The sequence below is a fragment of the Xiphias gladius genome, chromosome 23 (assembly GCF_016859285.1).
Source record: "Xiphias gladius isolate SHS-SW01 ecotype Sanya breed wild chromosome 23, ASM1685928v1, whole genome shotgun sequence".
Classification (NCBI taxonomy): Eukaryota; Metazoa; Chordata; class Actinopteri; order Istiophoriformes; family Xiphiidae; genus Xiphias; species Xiphias gladius.
Genome location: NC_053422.1, coordinates 3,801,370 through 3,820,144, shown reverse-complemented (window position 1 = coordinate 3,820,144; position 18,775 = coordinate 3,801,370). Strand labels below are relative to the sequence as shown.

Genomic DNA, 18,775 nt, shown 5'->3' with positions numbered 1-18,775 from the left:
ACATGACAGGCAGATTAATCTCTGGTCTTTCTCCCCATCTTTTTTTCTCAAATCCTTTTACTATTTTAAACCATATTTTACAGCTTGGATACATAGTTTTATTTTTGTTAATACTGCCCCCTGTACCGACTGCATAGGACTTTTTTTTTTTTTTTTCAAAGAAATATTGTTGTTTTTCTCTCGGTTCTCCGTACCCCCCCCCCTCCATTCTTCTGCTGTATTATATTTTAGCCAATATTGTATTGATCAGACTAATACAGCAGAGCAGACGGTCAGACGGCTTTCGGTTATGAACGCGCGGTAATGAATAGAGTGATAAGCCATCGGATGAAGCCCCTCGTGTCTGTCTCTCTGTCTCTCTCTCTCTCTCTCTGCTGCCCGTCAATACGCCACTTATTTACAGAAGCGTATCGGAAACTAATCCCATGTCGGGTCCCATGAGATTGATCAGTGTGTGTGTGTGGTAGGACTTCATTTAACCTTGGCGATTGTACAGAGAGAAATGGATAGAAAGGTCAGGCTAATTGTATATTATTACTTTATTATTATGAATAATAATATTGATAATGCTGTATATGCGTCTGTCAAGTATATAATTATACTTTATGCTGCAAATGGCAAGGCAGTGCATGCTCCCGTCTGTCACTGACGTAACTCTCGTTTTCTTTCGCAATCATAGTTGAATGTGATTATTATCCAAGAAAATGTGATTAATATCCGTGTATTCTAATCTGAGATAGATGGAGACATAGAAAATGTATAACGGAATGATCACCTTAGTATCAAATAAATGAAACTAAATGATTTGAAAACCACGTATCAGAAGTTCGATTCAAATCCATGCCTCTGGAGATGTAGCACAATATGGAAAAGTGAGTGAATTAAGTAAAAAAGAAATATAATTCACCCAAAGACAACGGTAATGATCAGGGATGGCATCATTTATGTCTCCTCAAAACTTTAAATTTGATTCCGAGTAAGTGTCCGACGATTTCAAAATCTGAGTTGCAGCATCCAGTGAAGAGAAAGAGAGTCAGCAAGCCTGAGAGACAGATAATAAATTTAATAATAAATACTTTGGCAACTGGGAACAGATAGAGCTGGATGATAAAAGGAAGAGACAGATGAATGGAGCTCAGTGGCTTCCCGTAGGCTAGCCATGCTATCACCTCTCCACCAGACTCTGCTCTCAGCAAGATGGCAGCTCCATAACAGTAAACAACCCCGGTGTGGCTGCAACGGGAGGGGCGGAGGGGTGCAAAAAGGGCAAAGTGTGGACCGAACTTACAGATAAACAATGCTTTCTTATGTGTATCTTCACATCTTCAAATTTGACTGTTTTCACGCTTGAAATGTTTGGAAGAGCACGCACACCACGTCGAGCCGATTCACGCGAATCGTACCGAATGGGAACACCGTGATGGGGACCAGTCAATGACCAAAGTCCCGTGTCAGTCAACTTGTTTATTGTTCTTTCTAATGAGAGGTCAGAGGTCAGAGTTACATTATCCCGACCATGTTCATAAACAAGATAGTGGAGAAGTAAGACTGGACTCCAGATAACGGCTGATCGGCGTGAACAGAGGAGGAAGGCGGAGGAGAAGGGGTTTCGGCCAGTGATCCAGCAGTGACACAGACCTTCCAAAAGTCTCTTTTCTATCTGCCTAGGACAGCCACTTCCAGGCGCAAACGTAGTATACATGTGTACATTTGTCAGAAGTTAGTAATTTCCCAACTGGCCTCGATGACTCAAGACTAAATGACTCAAAACACGGTTGTTATTTCATTTCCGGGAATTGCGGTGCAGGGGTCACACGACACATCTTTGAAATCGTACGTAGCTAGTTTTTATCAAGTACGCAAGCTTAGTTTCAGTCTGAATGGCACTTAAAATAAAAGTGTTGGAATGAATCTAAGAAAAATGACTTTTATTGATTAATGTCGCTTTGGGAGCGTGCAATAGAGTGAAGGTGATTGTCAGCTTTTCCTCAAAGGAAAATCTCCCGCGATTTATGTCTTCTCCTGTATGTCGCAGCAGCCGAGGGATAAAAAAAGTGAATGGCGCTCTTCCGGGATGCTGTTGAATGCTGGCAAATGCAGGAAATCGTTAATTGAAAAAGAAGTGGACAAGGCAGGATGAGAAAATGTGACTCCTGCAGTAGCAAATGAATCACAAAGTAACAGGAGAAACTCAAAGTTCATTCTCGACCTTGGAAACAGTAGTTGGCGGGGGTTTGCCAGAGTTGTCGTGGAACGGGAGCTTCTTCTTGCACTGTCAGGAGTTAGCAAGTTAGCAAAGCTAACCTAGTTAAAAAAAAACCTTTCAAAATCAGCTTTTATAACAGCGACTAAATAGACCTTGCGGTGAGATGGTTCCAGCTTTAGAAATGGGCCGAACTGACTTTTGCTTTGAGCTGTGTAGTCACGCAGTGTTTTCACCCATGCTCTCGCTGTGTTTGACCCCCTCCAGATAGAAGAGGAGAATGCGGCTCTGCTCGCCGCTCTGACCGACAGTTTGGATGGCATCGTGGACGCCGAGGTGGGCGGGCTCTCCGTCTTCCCAGCCCTGGGAGAGGAGCCCGACCAGGAGGACGAGGAAGAGGACGGTCTTCCTCTCAGTGCTGAGGACTTCAGCCAGTCCCTGGGGGCCGAGACGGAGGACCCATCGCTAGTAAGAACACCTCTGTACTGTGGGTAGATAACATGGAGAGAAACTTCTGATCAGAACACGTACTCCCACCTCCCCCGGGGGTCTCTAACCTCACTTTTGCAACACACATCTGAACGTTTAAGAACTTGATATTTTCACTTCAAATACCCTCGTGTTTCTTTTTTGTCAGTGGTCTGCGAATCTCTCGAAATGTCTCGCAGCTCAAAAACTGCCGCCTGTTGAAGCGGAGCCTTTAATACGTGCTTCAAACAGCCTCCAGTCGTCCCTCTCACCCCTGTCACGGTGTACCTCTCCTCTCCCATGCTCTCGCTCTCTTTTTCTCCCCAGTATCTTAATCTGTGTCGCGTTCGCTAACTTTGATGTTCCCCTTGTTGGCCCGCGAGGTTCAAAGTCTGCCTTTAACTCCAGGAAAACAGAGGGGCGCTGAGGCACACAGTAATCTCTCATCCAGTCCCATCCTGTGTGTGTGGCGTGTGTGTGTGTGTGTGTGTTTTTTTTTTTTCAGTATTTCTAAGGAGCACGTGTCTTTACAAGAATAGAAAGAAAGTTTGAAATCCTTCGTACTGAGGATACGTTGCAGATGCGTATTCAAGGAGTTTGCGTAGGAATTAAACTTAGTTTTGGGTAATGACAAGAATTCTGATGAGTTTTCAACTGTGTTCATGTCTGCAACTAGTTTTAAATTTAGAACCAGTAGTAGGCTTAGGTTAGGAGGATGTTTTCTTTTAACCAAAGTTAGGTCCCCTACATGTAGAAAATTGACTATTAAAGTTAAGTGAAGGCAGCAGACGGACTTCAGAGATTTGGGAACACGGGGCAACATACCTCACTTCAACTTTGGACTTTGTTGTGGCGATGTTGTGGTCCCGTATCTTAGCAGATTCTAGGAAAACCATACTATGATAGTTGATCCATGACCCGAATTGTGATAGACCGGAATTTTCCTTTAAAATTTAGACCAGGTTTGTTTTATGGATTACAGATAAAAAGCAGTCAGAAGTCCTCACATGTATAGTAATCCAAACATGTGTGTGGTCTTCCAGCACGTGTTCGAGTTTATGTGCGTTTGCTTGTTTTGAACCCCCATCCGCGCCCCCCACCCCCGTCTCTCTCTTTTCACACAGTGCTGCTAGATGCCTCTCTCTCTCTCTCTCTCTGGGCCCCTCTATCATTCCCTGAACCAGACTTCTAGGAACAAAACCTTGTTTTTCTCTCCTCGCTCTGTTCCCCCTCCTGTTATCAGCCCCTGCCCGCACCTGAACCACATCCCCACAAAAACTACTAAACCTCCATCTCGTCATGCAGGAACAACAAACTGCCGTATCCCTTTCGCTACAGTGAAATATTGTGCCCTACTTTCCCCCCGGTCCACACTGCTGTCAGAAGAATGCGGGCTCCGGAGCTTAATTGAAGCAGGAAGCTATTTCACTGCGATAAATGACTTATGATTACTGCTGTAATGTGGCCTTATTGCACTTGTCAAGATGAATCCAGACAGCTTCCTTAATTTGACTTAAATTTCACAGCAAAAAGGGGGCTGCTTACAGCGTTTTCTTGTGAGCTCTGATTTAGCGGCTGCCTACAAAGATACTATTGTTTGGCGGTCATGAGTCGTGCCGGATGGCTGAATACCTACAGCGTAAATATACACCGAGCTGCACTGGCTACCCATTTGCGATTAAACACCGGGCTGGACTATAAAACAAGTCTGTCGGTGAAGCCGGTGGAGGTTTGGTAGGCTTTAAAATGGAAGGTTTTGAGGCTCAGGAGAAGTCAAGTCGGCGACGGGACTCCTCGGTAAGCGAGAGTTGTGTTTGGGCTGGCGGAATACTCTACGTTCTAATAAGGAAAAAATAAACTCGATAAAAAATACATTAAAAAAAAATAAGGATTTAAAAAAGCAAAAAAAAAAATGCTTCTACAGAAATTATAATTGATTTTACCAACTAGAAGTTACAAGGTTTTGCAGGTTTCATAAACCCACATTTACAGCAAGGCGATGCGACGGCGGCCAACAGTGACAATTAGGGGATGACAGCGAAGCCTAAAACATAGTCTAACAGTGACACAAGTACAAAAGAGTCATAACGTCAGCAAAGTCCCTCAGTAATGCCGCTTACAAAGCAGGACCTGTCCATGACATTAGCCACCATAAGCTACCGGTCACACGAGACCAAGGGGTGTTTGTGCTTGTGGACGAAACCTTTCATTTGTACGAGGAAGAATGTAATATTTCTTCATTTAAAGTTACGTTAAGTAACTTAAGTTCAAAACCGTTTATAAAAAACAAAGCCAAGTACAACCTCGCTGAGTTAAACATGGTTAATAAAACCACTGCAAACTCAACTTTGTATTATATATACATTTAAACTTACAGTAAACTCACTGACGAATAATCTACTGTTCTGGATTCAGAGAAAAGCAGAAACTCTTTAGAGACTCAGACATACTAAAATTACACTTTATTACAACTTGGGTTTTATTTTCATAGCTATCGTCATCACTTCTCTCCGTTACAATAAGATTGTACTCACAAAAGCAGCTGCTGAGATCTCTGAGTACGGCAGCGTTGCTTAAAAAAAGAAAGAAAGAAACAAAAACAAAAAACAAAAAACCGATGTTCAACAGGGCGCTGTCAGGCGATCGTGCAGGTTGTAAACAAGCCGACAATTTTGGAAGAGTGGCTTCCACTTAATTTGAAGGTACAACCTGAAGTCAGGGAACCTGTAAAATCGGTAATTATCCCTCATTGCACCAGATAATCATAAATGTGCACAGCTGCAGCAAGTATGGTAAAGTAGGTCAAAGTTTAACCAGGAAATCAGAACGTAAGCCCTGGTGGATGCTTACAACGGACACTTTGTGTTGTGCGTATGTTAGTCTTACCTGGGGTTTTTGTCTTCAACCTCTATTGTTGTCTGACTGCTCGTGGTAGTTGTAACTACTTTATTTGTGACGTCGTCAAGATTTCAGAAGTTGCTAAGGTGGGTAGAGGGCTTTCATTAACCAGCTGCGGAAGCTACAAAAATAAAGATGAACAAAGTTGTTCTTTCGGGGCCGCACCACCACGGGGAGAAAAATGACGAGGGGAAGTGACATTCCTTCCAAGTTGGCGGAAATGATAATCACTCCAATGACCTTGGAGATGGTTCAGCGTCGTTTGGCAATTGAAAAGGCCAAAAAAATGTCAACCCCCACAGTGATAGCCATTAGTGTGTGTCTTAGTAACAGCATAGTAACAGCAAACAGGGCGCAGATGCACAGAACCGGTTTTGTTGCTGCAGTGTGTTAAATGCCATGGAGGTATCGTTTAGTCCAAAACAACAGTTCAGCGATACTGAGAGGTCAAGCCACCAGATGCCATTGTCTTCGCTGTTGTGGGCGCAAAACTTTGTCGCCACACACCACTGCCCTGCCCTTGTGTAACCTTGAAGACCCTTTGGATATCAGCCGACTTGTGTCAAAATAAGACCGAGTGGAGGCTGGTGACTCAGTTACACCCGCCAGTTTTCACCCCATCTAGCAAGACAAGACACTGAAGGTCAAATGGGAAGTGGGAGGTTCAGTTGAATAGTGACTGTTGTATACTGAGAACAACCAGATTAAATGCAGTGTAAGTCATCGTAGAAAGCTCCTCCAACGCGTGTATGTCGGCTTGGTTTCTTGGTCCTTGAATTTGCGGATATTCGCACAGTGATTTTTGCTGCAAATCTTGTGGCTTTTGCACAAAGACCGTGAGAAACCTCAGTTTCCCTTCCATGAAAGGATTAAACGTAGGGGACCAGACAGGAATAAGAAGCAGTTAGACGCTTAAAGAGCAGATTGGGAAGTAATGGTGTGGAGTTCAGGGACAGATGGGAGCCGTGTGTACTTTAAACTTGAGCAGCACAAATTAATTTTCCCAGATAAATGCAGATTTGTGCTGGAGGAGAAGGTTCAGTTTTTTTAGATTAGATTTTTTTGCCCATTAAATTTGACCAAGACCTGAAAAACCTGAAAAGTTAAGGTTTCGGGTAGGTTTTCAGTTCATAATCTATCAGCCTGTGCTCAGTTAAGGGATTTACTGTTTGTGCTCTGCATGTTAAAAAAAAAAAAAAAAAAGTAAATGCCAGCAATTTATCTCGCCATCTATTGCTGCAATAACCGCTCTAGAAACCCCCACTCGGGACTTATCGTGAACCAACACCACCTTTCACTCCGGCTTGTTTTTCCTCAAATACTGTAACAGTACAGCTGAAGAAGTCCTGTCTATCCTCGGACACACAGGGCTCAGTCAACTGGCGGTTGCCTCATTCCTCTGACAGCTGGCAAGATGGCGCGCTCTTCCGAAAGTTTCCTTCGCGCACACACAGCTCCCCTTTTCTGTCCCAGAACCACATGCTGCCACCACTGTTACTACTACAGCTGTTGCCGCCGCCGCCGCCGCCGCCGCCGCCGCCGCCCATAGGTTACCACTACCTCCACTCCTGTCTCTGCTGTTGCCACTGACAGCTTCTGAAATGGTTTCCCTTGGACGTCATCTTGGCTGTGCCTCCAAGCGGCAAGCTTGTGACTAGCAAAGACAAGTCGAGACTGCTATCGCTTTGGGGGGAACGCAGAGTCTTCTACACCTGAAGTTATGAAATGCATGTCAGGAACACTGCTGAACAGTACTGGGCTGTTTTTGTTTTTGTTTTTTACAAAGCACTTAAAAAGCTACTTTAAATAGTCATGCAAGGAGCGGGGATTTAATTCAAATGCCATTTTTAAAAAAGACAGCTTGGTCCGGGAATGTTGCTGCTACATCCCACTTGGACAACTTGTCATAAACATAGTCACATAGTAACACGTGGAGGGTTGACTGTCTAACCGGCGCCATTTCTGGCGTTTCAAATTCCCTGATTCTGAACTGATGAGGCTTTGCATCTCCAACTTCTCTGTTAAAAACTACACTACTGCTCCTACTGTTCACCTGCAACAGCCACCTAACTGTAGTACTGCCCAATTCTTCTTTACACTACACGCTGTAAGAGCCTATATTCCTAACAGAGCTCTCCCATGACCCGGCGTTTTTTCCTTTTCCTCCCGGTTTCTTCCATGAAAATATTATCTTGCCAGAGAATGTGCGGAAAAAGATCGAAAAATTATTCTGCTCCGTTCCAATAAACTGACTCATTTGTTAACATATTCCCAGACTTCCCCCTGGAGATTTTTTGTTTTTAGATTTGCCGAATGATTCGCGTGTCTGAAATGCATTGTCTCAGAATTCGGTGATGCCCCCGGGAGATCCAGGATCGACCGCCGCACCCCGGGCAGAGGGCAGAATATCTCACTTTGCTGTACAGTATATAAGCCATATCGTCCTGCATCCTGGCTCTGTTTCCATTGCGTACACTATCAGTGGCTGAAAAAGCAACCTGGCATTCATGTCCACTCACACAGAAAAGCCTGGTGTAATAACATCATGCTGTTTACTCTACTGAAGCTGCGAGATGTGTGCATATGTCTCTGTGTGTGTGTGTCTGTGTGTGCGTGTGTGTGATGGAGTTTCATCGCCTATTGCCATCAGTTGAGTGGTTCACTGTCACACGACTGCTGTCACTCATGTGTTCAAGCCTGAGTGTGATGCTGCCCTCTACTGGTGTAAAGGGAAACTGCAGATGATCAACCCCCCCCCCCCCGTGTCCCCTCACCGGGGCCCCACTGTCCCTCTGTGTGTGCACGTGTCATGTATCTGCTCATGTACACAGGTCAGTCTGTTTTAAATGCTGTTAGCTTGATTGGCTCCACATTAAAGACGTCCACACTTTATTTATGACTCGTGAAGAGAATAATCAAACGTATGAACTAGTCATAAATCTAATTCAATCCAATGACATCCTTTTTTTATTATTTTGTATGTAATTTCATAAATATATTTATGCACTCATATCGACATGTAGATGCACTGTATAGAAGTACATTTGGAGGCGGATCTTCAGTCTTCCTAGTCTGAATGTGACATGTCATATTAATGCCTTGACAAGGTATAAATGCACTGTAGATACATGAAAGGCAGATCCGGTTAACGTTATAGGCGAGTGAGAAAACGAGCTGATTCCATCTCTGATAACTCTGAAGGAAATCGTACAATTGAAAATGTATTTGGAAAAAGGGATGGATGATAAATTAAAGGAAAAGCCGACATGAACTCTCCCTACGCCGCCTGAGGGATGAACCCCGTTCTTCCAAAAGACGCTTCCCTGTTCGGTCTTTTGATGATGGTGGACGGTGGAGAGCGCCGTCTCGCGTAGGTGTCCACGTGGGTCGAGATTCGGAAACTGTGAAGCCCACAGCGTTATTGTTCTCATCATTGTCATCAACACCACCCAGGGAGCCCCGTGCACTGACTGGAAGCATCTGCATTAGGCTCCCCGCTCATCTATTTACGATTTATTGACTTTCTGTTAGTCAAATAATAAAAGTTTGCAGAACAGATTGTCCTCTAGATTGGTTAAGATTTAATTGCGACTCGTCGAAACACACTTGCAGACATCTGAGATATAACTATGATCAAACCATTTGTGCACAAAACCTGCCATGTGTACACAGGTATGTGCGCTTATTTTGAGGTGCACCTTAATTTGTGTGTTCATGTGCCACTCATCTGTCCGTTGACTCCTTGTGTATTTTCCCGCTCTGCTTTCTTCTCTCGTGCTGCTTATGTGACTGTGCGTTCACGTCTGCTTTACTTACATCTACTCTGTACATGTGTTTGTTTTCTTTGCATAATTCTGTCTGTCATTCATGTGTAATGGCGTTTGCACCTCCGCTTTTTCTGTGTGTGTGTGTGTGTGTGTGCGTGTGTGTGTGTCCCACCACAGAACAAGGCGTCCATTGATGCTGCCAGTGGAGCTCTGGAAGGCGCCCAGAGTAGAGTAGGGCAGAGTAGAGGGGTAGAAGAGTAGAGTGTTTGAGGGGCCTGGACGCTGCCGGAAGGTTTTCAGTGTTTCGCGAGGACACAAACCTTCAGTCTCCTCTTCACTCTCCTCAATGCGACTCTCAGAGGAGCATCATCACACACCCGGAGCCAAGTTGGCTCGCTCACAAAGGGCCACGGTGGCCCCATTAGCCATGCGGGCGATCGTCCCATTCAGCCATTTGACCCAGATAGTATTCCGTGGTTATAGTCAGCTCGGTTGGGTGGTATTGTTGTGCTCATTAAAGCTTTACAGTAATATACAATGATAGTGTTGTAAACAAAACCTGGTTTAACTACGGCCGCCAGGCAATCATCAGTAGCTTTATGGCAAACCCCTGCCACTACACACAATAATCTTCAAGCATCATTTCATGCTTTTCCCCCTAAAAACGCTTCCGCGCCATCAGTTTGATTCATGACGACTCATTTCCTCCTAGAAAGTGGAATCCAGAGGCCTTCTCAGATATACTGTACATAGTTCCCCACGTAAAGCTGAGCTAGAGGCGGGTCGGCAGGTCTTACATTTGTAGATCTTCTTGCACCATCACTGGGGTCCAGTGAATGATTAAATGTTAAATGCCATGGCTAAATATATAAAAAGGAGTTGTAGATAATTCAAAATAATGATAATAATAAGAATGATTCATTCAAAATTGAGCCAAAAATCTGAGAGTAAGGTGATTCAAGCTGTACAAATATATTTTTGATTTTCTACTTTAGCTTTCGCTCTTCCTTAGCAGCGCATACACCAGAATTTCAAGCTCAGTTATTTCAATGTTTCCCACCAAAACGCAACCGTGGTAGACACAGTTGACTTCTTTCCTTTTTAGGTAGACAGCCTCGTAACTTTGAGTTTTTATGAAAGAACCCGATATTTTCTGATCTGATGCTTGATACTGATGATTCAACCAGGAGAGTTTCATTCCAGTCCAAGCCTTGGAAGGGCTCCAACAGTTAAGTCAACGGAGAAAATGAATGGGATCTTTGCTTCCGGAGCCTCGGACCCTCAAAATAACTCCGGGAAACTTCGAAATTCTATCTCGTATCTAAACACAAAGTCGGCAAATTGACCGTTTCAGTTATAAAGGCACAGAAAGTAACCTTGTTCCTCATTTCCACTGAGATTGCCAAATCACTTTCATTCCAGTTCAGTAACTGTTCATCCCCAGTAGGGCTGGATTTGTTTACCAACAGAGACATGTGATCACAGCCGCCGCTTCCTATGAGACGAGGACCTCCAATATGTCTGCCAGAGAGAGCGTTGCGTTCAGTGCGTCCTGCGTATGCAGGGCCCTTAGCTGTAAATGATTCATGGGGCTCCGGTATATCCTACTGCTCCAATCCCGATTCCTAGCACATCTGTATTTGCCACATCGTCTCCTCCTGGAACAAACGCTGGACAACGTAGTGGGGGATTTTCTCCCTAAGCTGATTCATATCAGCTGATAGCCCTGTCATCACGCTAGGCACAGGAATGAATGCGTGAACAAACAGATGAAAAAAAGCAATGAAAGGATAGTGGGGGATGAGGAGCGGTTGTGTTAATATCCATTTCAAAGGTAATACCCAAGGGAAGGATTCAGGAGGGGTTAGCTCAGTTTTGTCTCTGTATCCGAACGGCGGCTTCGTGTTTGAACAGAAGCAGCGAGAGGATGGAAAGAAGGAGGGATGGATGAAGGGAAAACATGAAGGGGCATGGAGAGACAGAAGGAAGAGGACAGAGTTGATGTGAGAGTGTAGAGGTTTAAAGGTCATAAAGATGGAGAGCAGCGAGGACGGAGGACGAGAGACGGGAAGGGAAGAAGGGATGATAGTAAACATTTATGGCTGAGAAGAAGAAAGAGCTGAAAGATGATCGTCTGAACAAGACGACATTAGGATGAATGGAGAGTGACACAAAAAAATGAAATGGGAGGATTGATTAAAAAAAAACAAACGAAAGTGTGAAGATGGAAGGATGAAGGAGAACGGGAGGAGCAGAAGTCACATCATGTTATAATAGAGAAAGAAATGGCTGAATCCAGCTCTTTAATGGGAAACCTGAACGTGCCATGTAGCTGTCAGCTTTAGTGATGTGATGAATGTACAGTATCATAACCTCACGGCCTCTTCTGCACATTCTTCCCTTGTACAAACATCCATCTGCAGGGCGTCAACAGCCGACAGAATATAGATGAAAAATGGGAATGAAAGGCAGGACACTCTCATCTCAATACACAAACATTTTTTTCAGCTTTTCTCGTTTGGGATTCTGGATAAAATGTGTAAAAACTTGTTATGCTTCACTACAGATGTACCTTTTTAGACTTGAACAGCTTTTCATTTTTCCTTCCTCGCCCTCCCCTCCTCTTACATACACATCTTTATTAGTATGTTTGCATTTATTACAGTTACGCCATAGCTGAAACATAGAGACTAATCTTAACCCTTAACCAAAGTGTGATCCTAAATTCCGTATATATCACTGCAAGGATTCAAAAATCGCCGTCACTTCTGAGAAAATTAACCACCACTGTTCTTTGACGGATATGAATTTGCAAACTGCAGCCTAACTCTTATCTCCTACCGTCTTTTTTCTTCCCCTTCCCCAGCTGAAGAAACTCCTGCTGACTCCTCCCAACGTGCCCGCGGGCGCCGACGCACACAAAGACGGGGTCCACGGCCATCGCTATAGCAACAGAAGCCTGCAGCTACGGCCGGTCAGACCTCTGGTCAAGGTGAGGCCGAAATTACAGCGAGCACCTGTCGATCGGAGGTGGATTGGTGTGGTTTACAGTGAGGGACAGTTTAATTTTAAAACGCTGCCTTCACTTATTTATCCTGCAGTAAAACTCCCGCTCAGACCTCGAAGTAGGACTGAAGCAGTCTGTGCTGTTGGAAACCCAGACGCGCGCTGCTGTTTTCACTGGTTAACGCCTCATTCCCGTTGTCTTCTGAAGGCTGGAGAGATAACAAAATTGGATTTTTCAAATCACCTCCCCTCAGAGGTGGCGAGTTAAGGCAGAAGTAATTCTCCGCTGCGTGCGGGGCCTGAAGTCAGCGTCCCTGCCACTGCAGAGGTTGTTCCTCAAACAGGTGGCTGCTGTGTTCTACAGTCAAACCAACATACAGAACGAGTGTTGGCATTGGATTACAAAGCATCAGGAAGTTGTCCAGACATTTGAGATTCTTTGAGACTAAGAGAAACAGTATGTGTCTTTTGTTCAGATGCCTAAAAAGACCTATTCTATGTTTTTCTAACAAGTCCCCTTTTGTGCTCATACGAGTCATGGCTGTTCTCTCTCACAAACATGTCGCGAGGTAGACTGACGTAGTTATAGGGCTGCAAAAGCTCCGAGGTTAAGAATTGCAGTGGTCTGACCTTGACACCAGAGCCGGCAGCCTACGTTTCTTACCGGCAGGGAAGTTCAACGTTGGTTTCTTTCAACCCCGACCACAACCTTTCTTGAACCTTTACAGAGTTGCTCTAGTTCCCTAAACTTAACTGAACGCTAACCATAGAAGTGGCAGATCTAGAAACGCTGAATAAAATGCTAAATCTTATCAGCAATGTGGGTAGTTTTGAAGGGCACTGACAGATGTCTCATTTTGGTCTATGCCACACACGCCCGCCCAGGGAAATTCTTTTCAACGGCTTTTCGTGTTTCAGTCTCGTAAGATGTGGTGAAACCTGCAGCAAAGCAGTTTCGCCAGACTGGGTTTCAGGGGGGAGTTTAAGCATCAAGTCGAAGTCAAAGGGAAAATTTTGTTAAATGTTTTTAAATTTTGAAAAAATGTACCGAACTAGTTCACAGGAACGGGAAAAAAAATGGCCAAAGTTCCAGTCCAGCCGGCAGTAGTCCAGCTAGTGCGACGGCAGTTCTTATTTTCCAAATGACAGATATTTCATTTTGGAATGAAACCACTCTGGGCCTTCAAGCTTGCAGAGACCTTCAGCTCCGGCCCGTGATAGATGTAGTGTTGGGCAAGATAGGACATTTACATTGGCTTCTGGTGTATGACTTAGCAGTAATTGGATAGCTGCTAGCATTGTGCTTCAAGTGGTCATTGATTACAATACCAGTCATTTATCTTGTACAAGCAGGAGGCATGGTGAGCTTTCACACTGCCTTCTGCTCCGGCTCAAGAAAGGAGACTACAAAATACCCACAAGATGCAGCGCAGGGATAAGCCAGGCCTGTATCCATCATACACCCTCCTAACCTTGCTGGCTGTGTGTATGTGTGTGTGTGTGTGTGTTAGCTTTAGTTTTAGAGTAGCGTGGCTTTGCTGTGGCAGATGGAAGGAGTATTGAGTGACAGGTTAAGAAGAGGGCAACACTGAATCACAGGCTCTCTCTCTCTCTCTCTTGTCTGTATGAGTAATATAGAATCAGCCATTTCACTGCAGCTGCACACTGAATCATCCCTCTCACAGTCGGAAGCAAAATTTACTGCTGTGTGCTCAGTCCTCCTGTATCCAGGGCAGGAAGCTGAAGATACACCCATGCGTCCATGAGTCGGTTTCTGTTGTTTTCGTGGGTCTTTTTTTTTCTGTGGACGAAGTGATCAGACGGAAATATGTTGAATTTAAAACATCGATAGTAAATGTCAGGTTTTAGTGTCGGCCCCTCAGTGTAGAAGACTGAGGGTTTTTTTTTTTTCTAAGGTTGCCATTTTGTATCGATGTCCACCGACGGAAGCCTAGATGGACGTGTTGCGTTTGGACGGGTCAAGAATTCAGGAACGTGTGCAACGTCAAATAAGAATGTTTAAGAGCACAAGTGGTTTAGGGAAAGTGGGGAAAAAAATTAAACTGAAAACAATTTATCACTGATACAGTTTCAGGTGAAAAAAAAAGGGAATTTCTTTTTGAGTATAACTTTTTTCAACATTTTCAATCTATTTTTCAAAATAAATGTTATTTAATTTAAAAAACTGGTGACATTTTTTTTTATTATACAACCAATGATTGCTTTTTAAAGTAGCCTCTGAGGGACTCTGATGCATAACCAGCAACTAATATGCATGTTGTCACGACTGTTCTCCTCTATTTCTGTTGGTGGAAGCATTTTCTGAGCCTCACAAAAGGACCGATTGTATTAGAAACTGCTGTGAAATGTGGTAGTTTCACTCCCGGACTCTATCGCTGACTTGCAATTGCAGCATTAAGTTCTTCCAGTCTAGTCACCGACAAGTTTAACGAGATCGGGGTTACAGCTCCAGATTCGAAAACTTTTCATTTATCCCTTTATTTATTCATTCGGCTCAGTACAGTGGTTCCTTATTGTCACAACAACCGCACGAGAGGTTGTTTGCGACGCCAAAGCAGGAAGGAAAAGAACTGACCGTGTAGAAAATGTTTCTTCATTCAGTACTCAAACGTGTTGATGTGTGACTGCAATCCACACGTTTTGCATTTCACAGGCTATGTAGAGAGCAAAGACATGGAGGGCGTTGTAGCTCCACCGCTGGTATTGATGTTTGTGTGTCTCCACTCCTCAGAGTGACCTCCCTCAGGAGCGGAAGCCCCGGGCGGTGCGTCCAGCGGGGCGCCTCTGCACCGAGCTCCACCGCCACCTCACCACCGCCCAGGACGCGGAGGACTTCCCAGCCCCCGACACAGAGGAAGACGAGGAGGAAGAAGAGGACGAGGACAGCGAGTCGGAGGAGGACGAAGAGGAGGAAGGGGAAGAAGAGGAGGAGTCTTCCAGCAGCGAGGTGGAGGGCGCAGCGGTGGTGGCTGCTGTCCCCGCCGAGCCAGCTAAACCTCTCTTCAGCTCAGAGAAAGAACTGCACTCAGTGGTGGAGCTGATCACGTACATGCACACCTACTGCCTGCCCACGCGTAAGCAGCAGGGCTGGGAGCGCAAGGACCGTGACCTCCCGAGGTCTCGGGCCCGACCTGAGGCCTCCCGCCCGGCCGCCGCAAACTCTCACAGTAGAGTTGTCTTGGTGGCCACTCCTGGGACTAGTGGGGGCTTGCCTGGCGCAGGCAATGGCGCCCCCAGGAGGCTCCCCTTTGCAAGGCAGAGGGAGATGAAGGCCAACTCACTTCTCCGGGAGCTCCTGCAGCAGAGCAGCTCTTTTGACGTGAGCAAGCCTTACAGACTGCACAGCCCGCCCTACTCCCACGCCCAGAGCCCCAACAGAGTATCTGCTCCTTCTTCCCTGGCTAAATCAGCCCCAGCCCAGTCCCTCAGCTCCACCACCCCTAAACCGGAGCTTCGTAAAGACTCCTCCTCCCCTGAGAGGAGAAACTACTCCTCTGAGGCGCCTCAAAGTCCAGAGGAGGCTGCGGAAGACAGCGGCTCCTTCTCCGTTCGGCGTTCCCGACGTCTGGCCTCCTTCCCCAGCCGCTTCGCCAAGAGGCTGCGGCCTGGGCGGGCGAGGGAAGGAGAGGGCAAGGACAAGCAGGAGAAAGAGGAGGGACGAGCGGGGGTCAAACTCCTGCCAACCCTAGCGGGAGGGGGAACGACGACGGAGGTGCAGCCAGAGCCGCTAACGACCGGTGATGGCAACATTGGTACAACGGAGCCGACCAAACCCTGTTGCCACAACGGTGAGACAGAGAGGAAAGACAAAGGCTATGTTCACACTACTGGCTTTCATTCTCAGTTTTTTTTATAGCTGCTTAAATTAGATATTATTAGGATGACTGTATTTATAATACATCATATTTTGTATCATCTGCCCACAACGTCAGAAAATACAGTGACAACACATCAGTCTCGTATCAATGTCTTTAGCACATGCTGGCTACGGCACACATCCTGGATTTTTTCATGCATTGAGAAGTCTCTCTCAAATTTGAGCGTCAGTCCATTGTTTGACTGTCTTTCCATTTGTGGCTCGTCATCCTCTGTGTTAAGACTGGATCGGCCAATCTGCTCTAGCAAGAAAATTCTGACAAATATAACCAAAAAAAAAAACAATGTTGGATTTGACGAGCATTGAAATACAGGTCACACAAGCTGTAGTTCTCAAGTCTCGGCATTAGATTAAAAACGTAATCCGTGTAAACCAGACCAGGGTTGAAAAAAAATGTGACCGGTGACCAGACTGATTATTAAGATCTGATCAGAGTCACGTAAAATACCACTTTCTGTTGCAGTGTGAAAGTAGCCCGAGGTGCAAATAGACATATACTCGTACTTTGTTATGAAAGGAGAAGATAGCAGACACACACATCTTCTAAAAATGCAGGTCATGTAATGCATAACTGGCCTTTTATTCTGATTGCAGAAAAGCGAGCCTGCCTCTGCCTGCCTCTGAATCCCAAATCCACAGGGTGAGTGTCTCTATATAAAGTACTGTACCTGCTGCGTTTCATCCCACGGTAGAGCTTGGTTGAAGGACTCCTTCGTTTTTCATGCTGCATCTAGCCTGCATCAGCAGAGCTTTTAATGCCCAGCACCGAAGAAGCAGTCTGTTATTAATGTCTTTCAGCTTTTACGTCATATAGTGCAATCCAACAAATTACTGTAAGAAAAATATCTACTAGCTCGTAGCAGCTATTCTGTGCCAGAAAAGACCAGCAACGTATGTTTTTCCAAACAATTCTTTTCGAAGACGGAGACAAAATGCAGCAGTAGTTTACCAAGCTTACAATTTGGAGAGGAAACTCCTTAACTGTCAGAGCTGCATGTGCAATTATAACCAAAGAATCCAAAATGACTTCTTAAAAGCACAATGTAGTGCTTCACATCACTTCTGATAATCTTAACCTTGAAAAGATATTAACTATAGCTAAACCACTGGCCTGGTAATTCGGATAATTCCTCAGAAATCACAACCTTCCTGTCCTTTTCTACTTTGCTGTGAAATAAAATAAAGTAGCTGCAGTGGCCTCTTCAGAGCAGCCAGGTGCGAGGTAGACGCTTCCTGGGAAATCCTGCAATGGCAAACATATGCCTTTTATTACAATGAAATGTTAGGTAGTTTAAATGAAGGTCCGGATCTTTTAAAATTCAAATCGGGGAATGCATCTGCAACAGGTGCAAACCTCAAATAGCATCTGCTCGTTATGAAATGGAATTAACCCAAATCTCCACATTTTCTCCCAGTTTACTGTGGCCCCATTCTAAAAAGTGGACTGTGGTGTTGTCAAAAATTCAGCAGAAGTTGATGTGTCTTTAAAATTTACTTTTTTAATTTGGGCTGTGCCCTGTTGGATCTGATAAAAACGGTATGTGTTTCTTTAGCGGGTACGAGCGTTCCGTACAGGACTCCGGACATCCCTGGGCAAGTTGGTAATCTCAGTAACAAAAGCTATTACAACTGCCAATCTTAGCAATAAAGTCAGCTAACTTCCGATCTATTTCGCCGCTAGGTTTTGATCCAGATACTGGCAACTACAGCCAAAGTGGAACAAATGAACTGTACATGTAATCTTATGTTCATCAAGCTCCTTTAGCTCTATTAATTTGTTTGTTATTTTGATGCAGAATACGTTACATTACTGTACTGCCCAAGTCCCCAGAATTTGTATGTACTTAAATCCGCACTGTAACGGTAGAACGTGGCCGGGCTCCTTCCGGGTCGTTCCCCCACTTACTGTCCGATGTTTGAAATGCATGCAGGGACAGCTACTGCTCCACGCTGCGGAGGAAATGCATTCAACGTCATGGGAATTGTTTACGAGTACTGAGCAAGAGACAGATTCCATTAAGGAGCAGAGGATTGTTTCAGCTATACTAATCTAATGCCTGTAAAAATGCCAAATTACTGAGTTAATCACCTTTGCTCTAATTTTTAAAATTGAGCACTAATGGATTTAATCCTATATGGGTATTTATTTCAACGTCTCAGTCATATAATTGAATGCCTCATAATTTGGCAGTAGTCCATAATTCATAAATTTTCACCTCAAAGTATGAAGAGTTTGGTCTGGGAATGTGTTGCTGGCACGGGGAAAAGCCTCTACCACTGCGAGACACTGTGACACACTCAGCTGAAACATACCACAACACCAAATGTACATATTTACATTCAGCAAGCCCAAGTTTGACAGTACTGTCTGAACTTGACCAGATTTTGAATCTCGAGCCAGAAGGGAGCAACAATGTGGAGAAATCGACTAAACTGTCTTATTAGGACCCATTTTTAGTTCATATCAGTGAGCACGGTTTGCAGGCATGCGATGTATAATCTCCTGAGATTTTATTATATTCTGAATTTATACAA

At 44.7% G+C, this 18,775-nt stretch overlaps 1 protein-coding gene across 2 annotated transcripts in view; it reads left to right on the top strand.

Moving 5' to 3' along the window:
* Nucleotides 1-18,775, top strand: part of ppargc1b (peroxisome proliferator-activated receptor gamma, coactivator 1 beta) — a 97,476-nt gene that overhangs the window by 69,713 nt on the left and 8,988 nt on the right. For both annotated transcript variants that reach the window (XM_040120004.1, XM_040120005.1), the window contains exons 3-6: nt 2,471-2,671; nt 12,203-12,328; nt 15,095-16,151; nt 16,835-16,880. In XM_040120004.1, the coding sequence (XP_039975938.1) occupies nt 2,471-2,671; nt 12,203-12,328; nt 15,095-16,151; nt 16,835-16,880 (1,430 nt within the window). The remainder of the gene's footprint in view (nt 1-2,470; nt 2,672-12,202; nt 12,329-15,094; nt 16,152-16,834; nt 16,881-18,775) is intronic.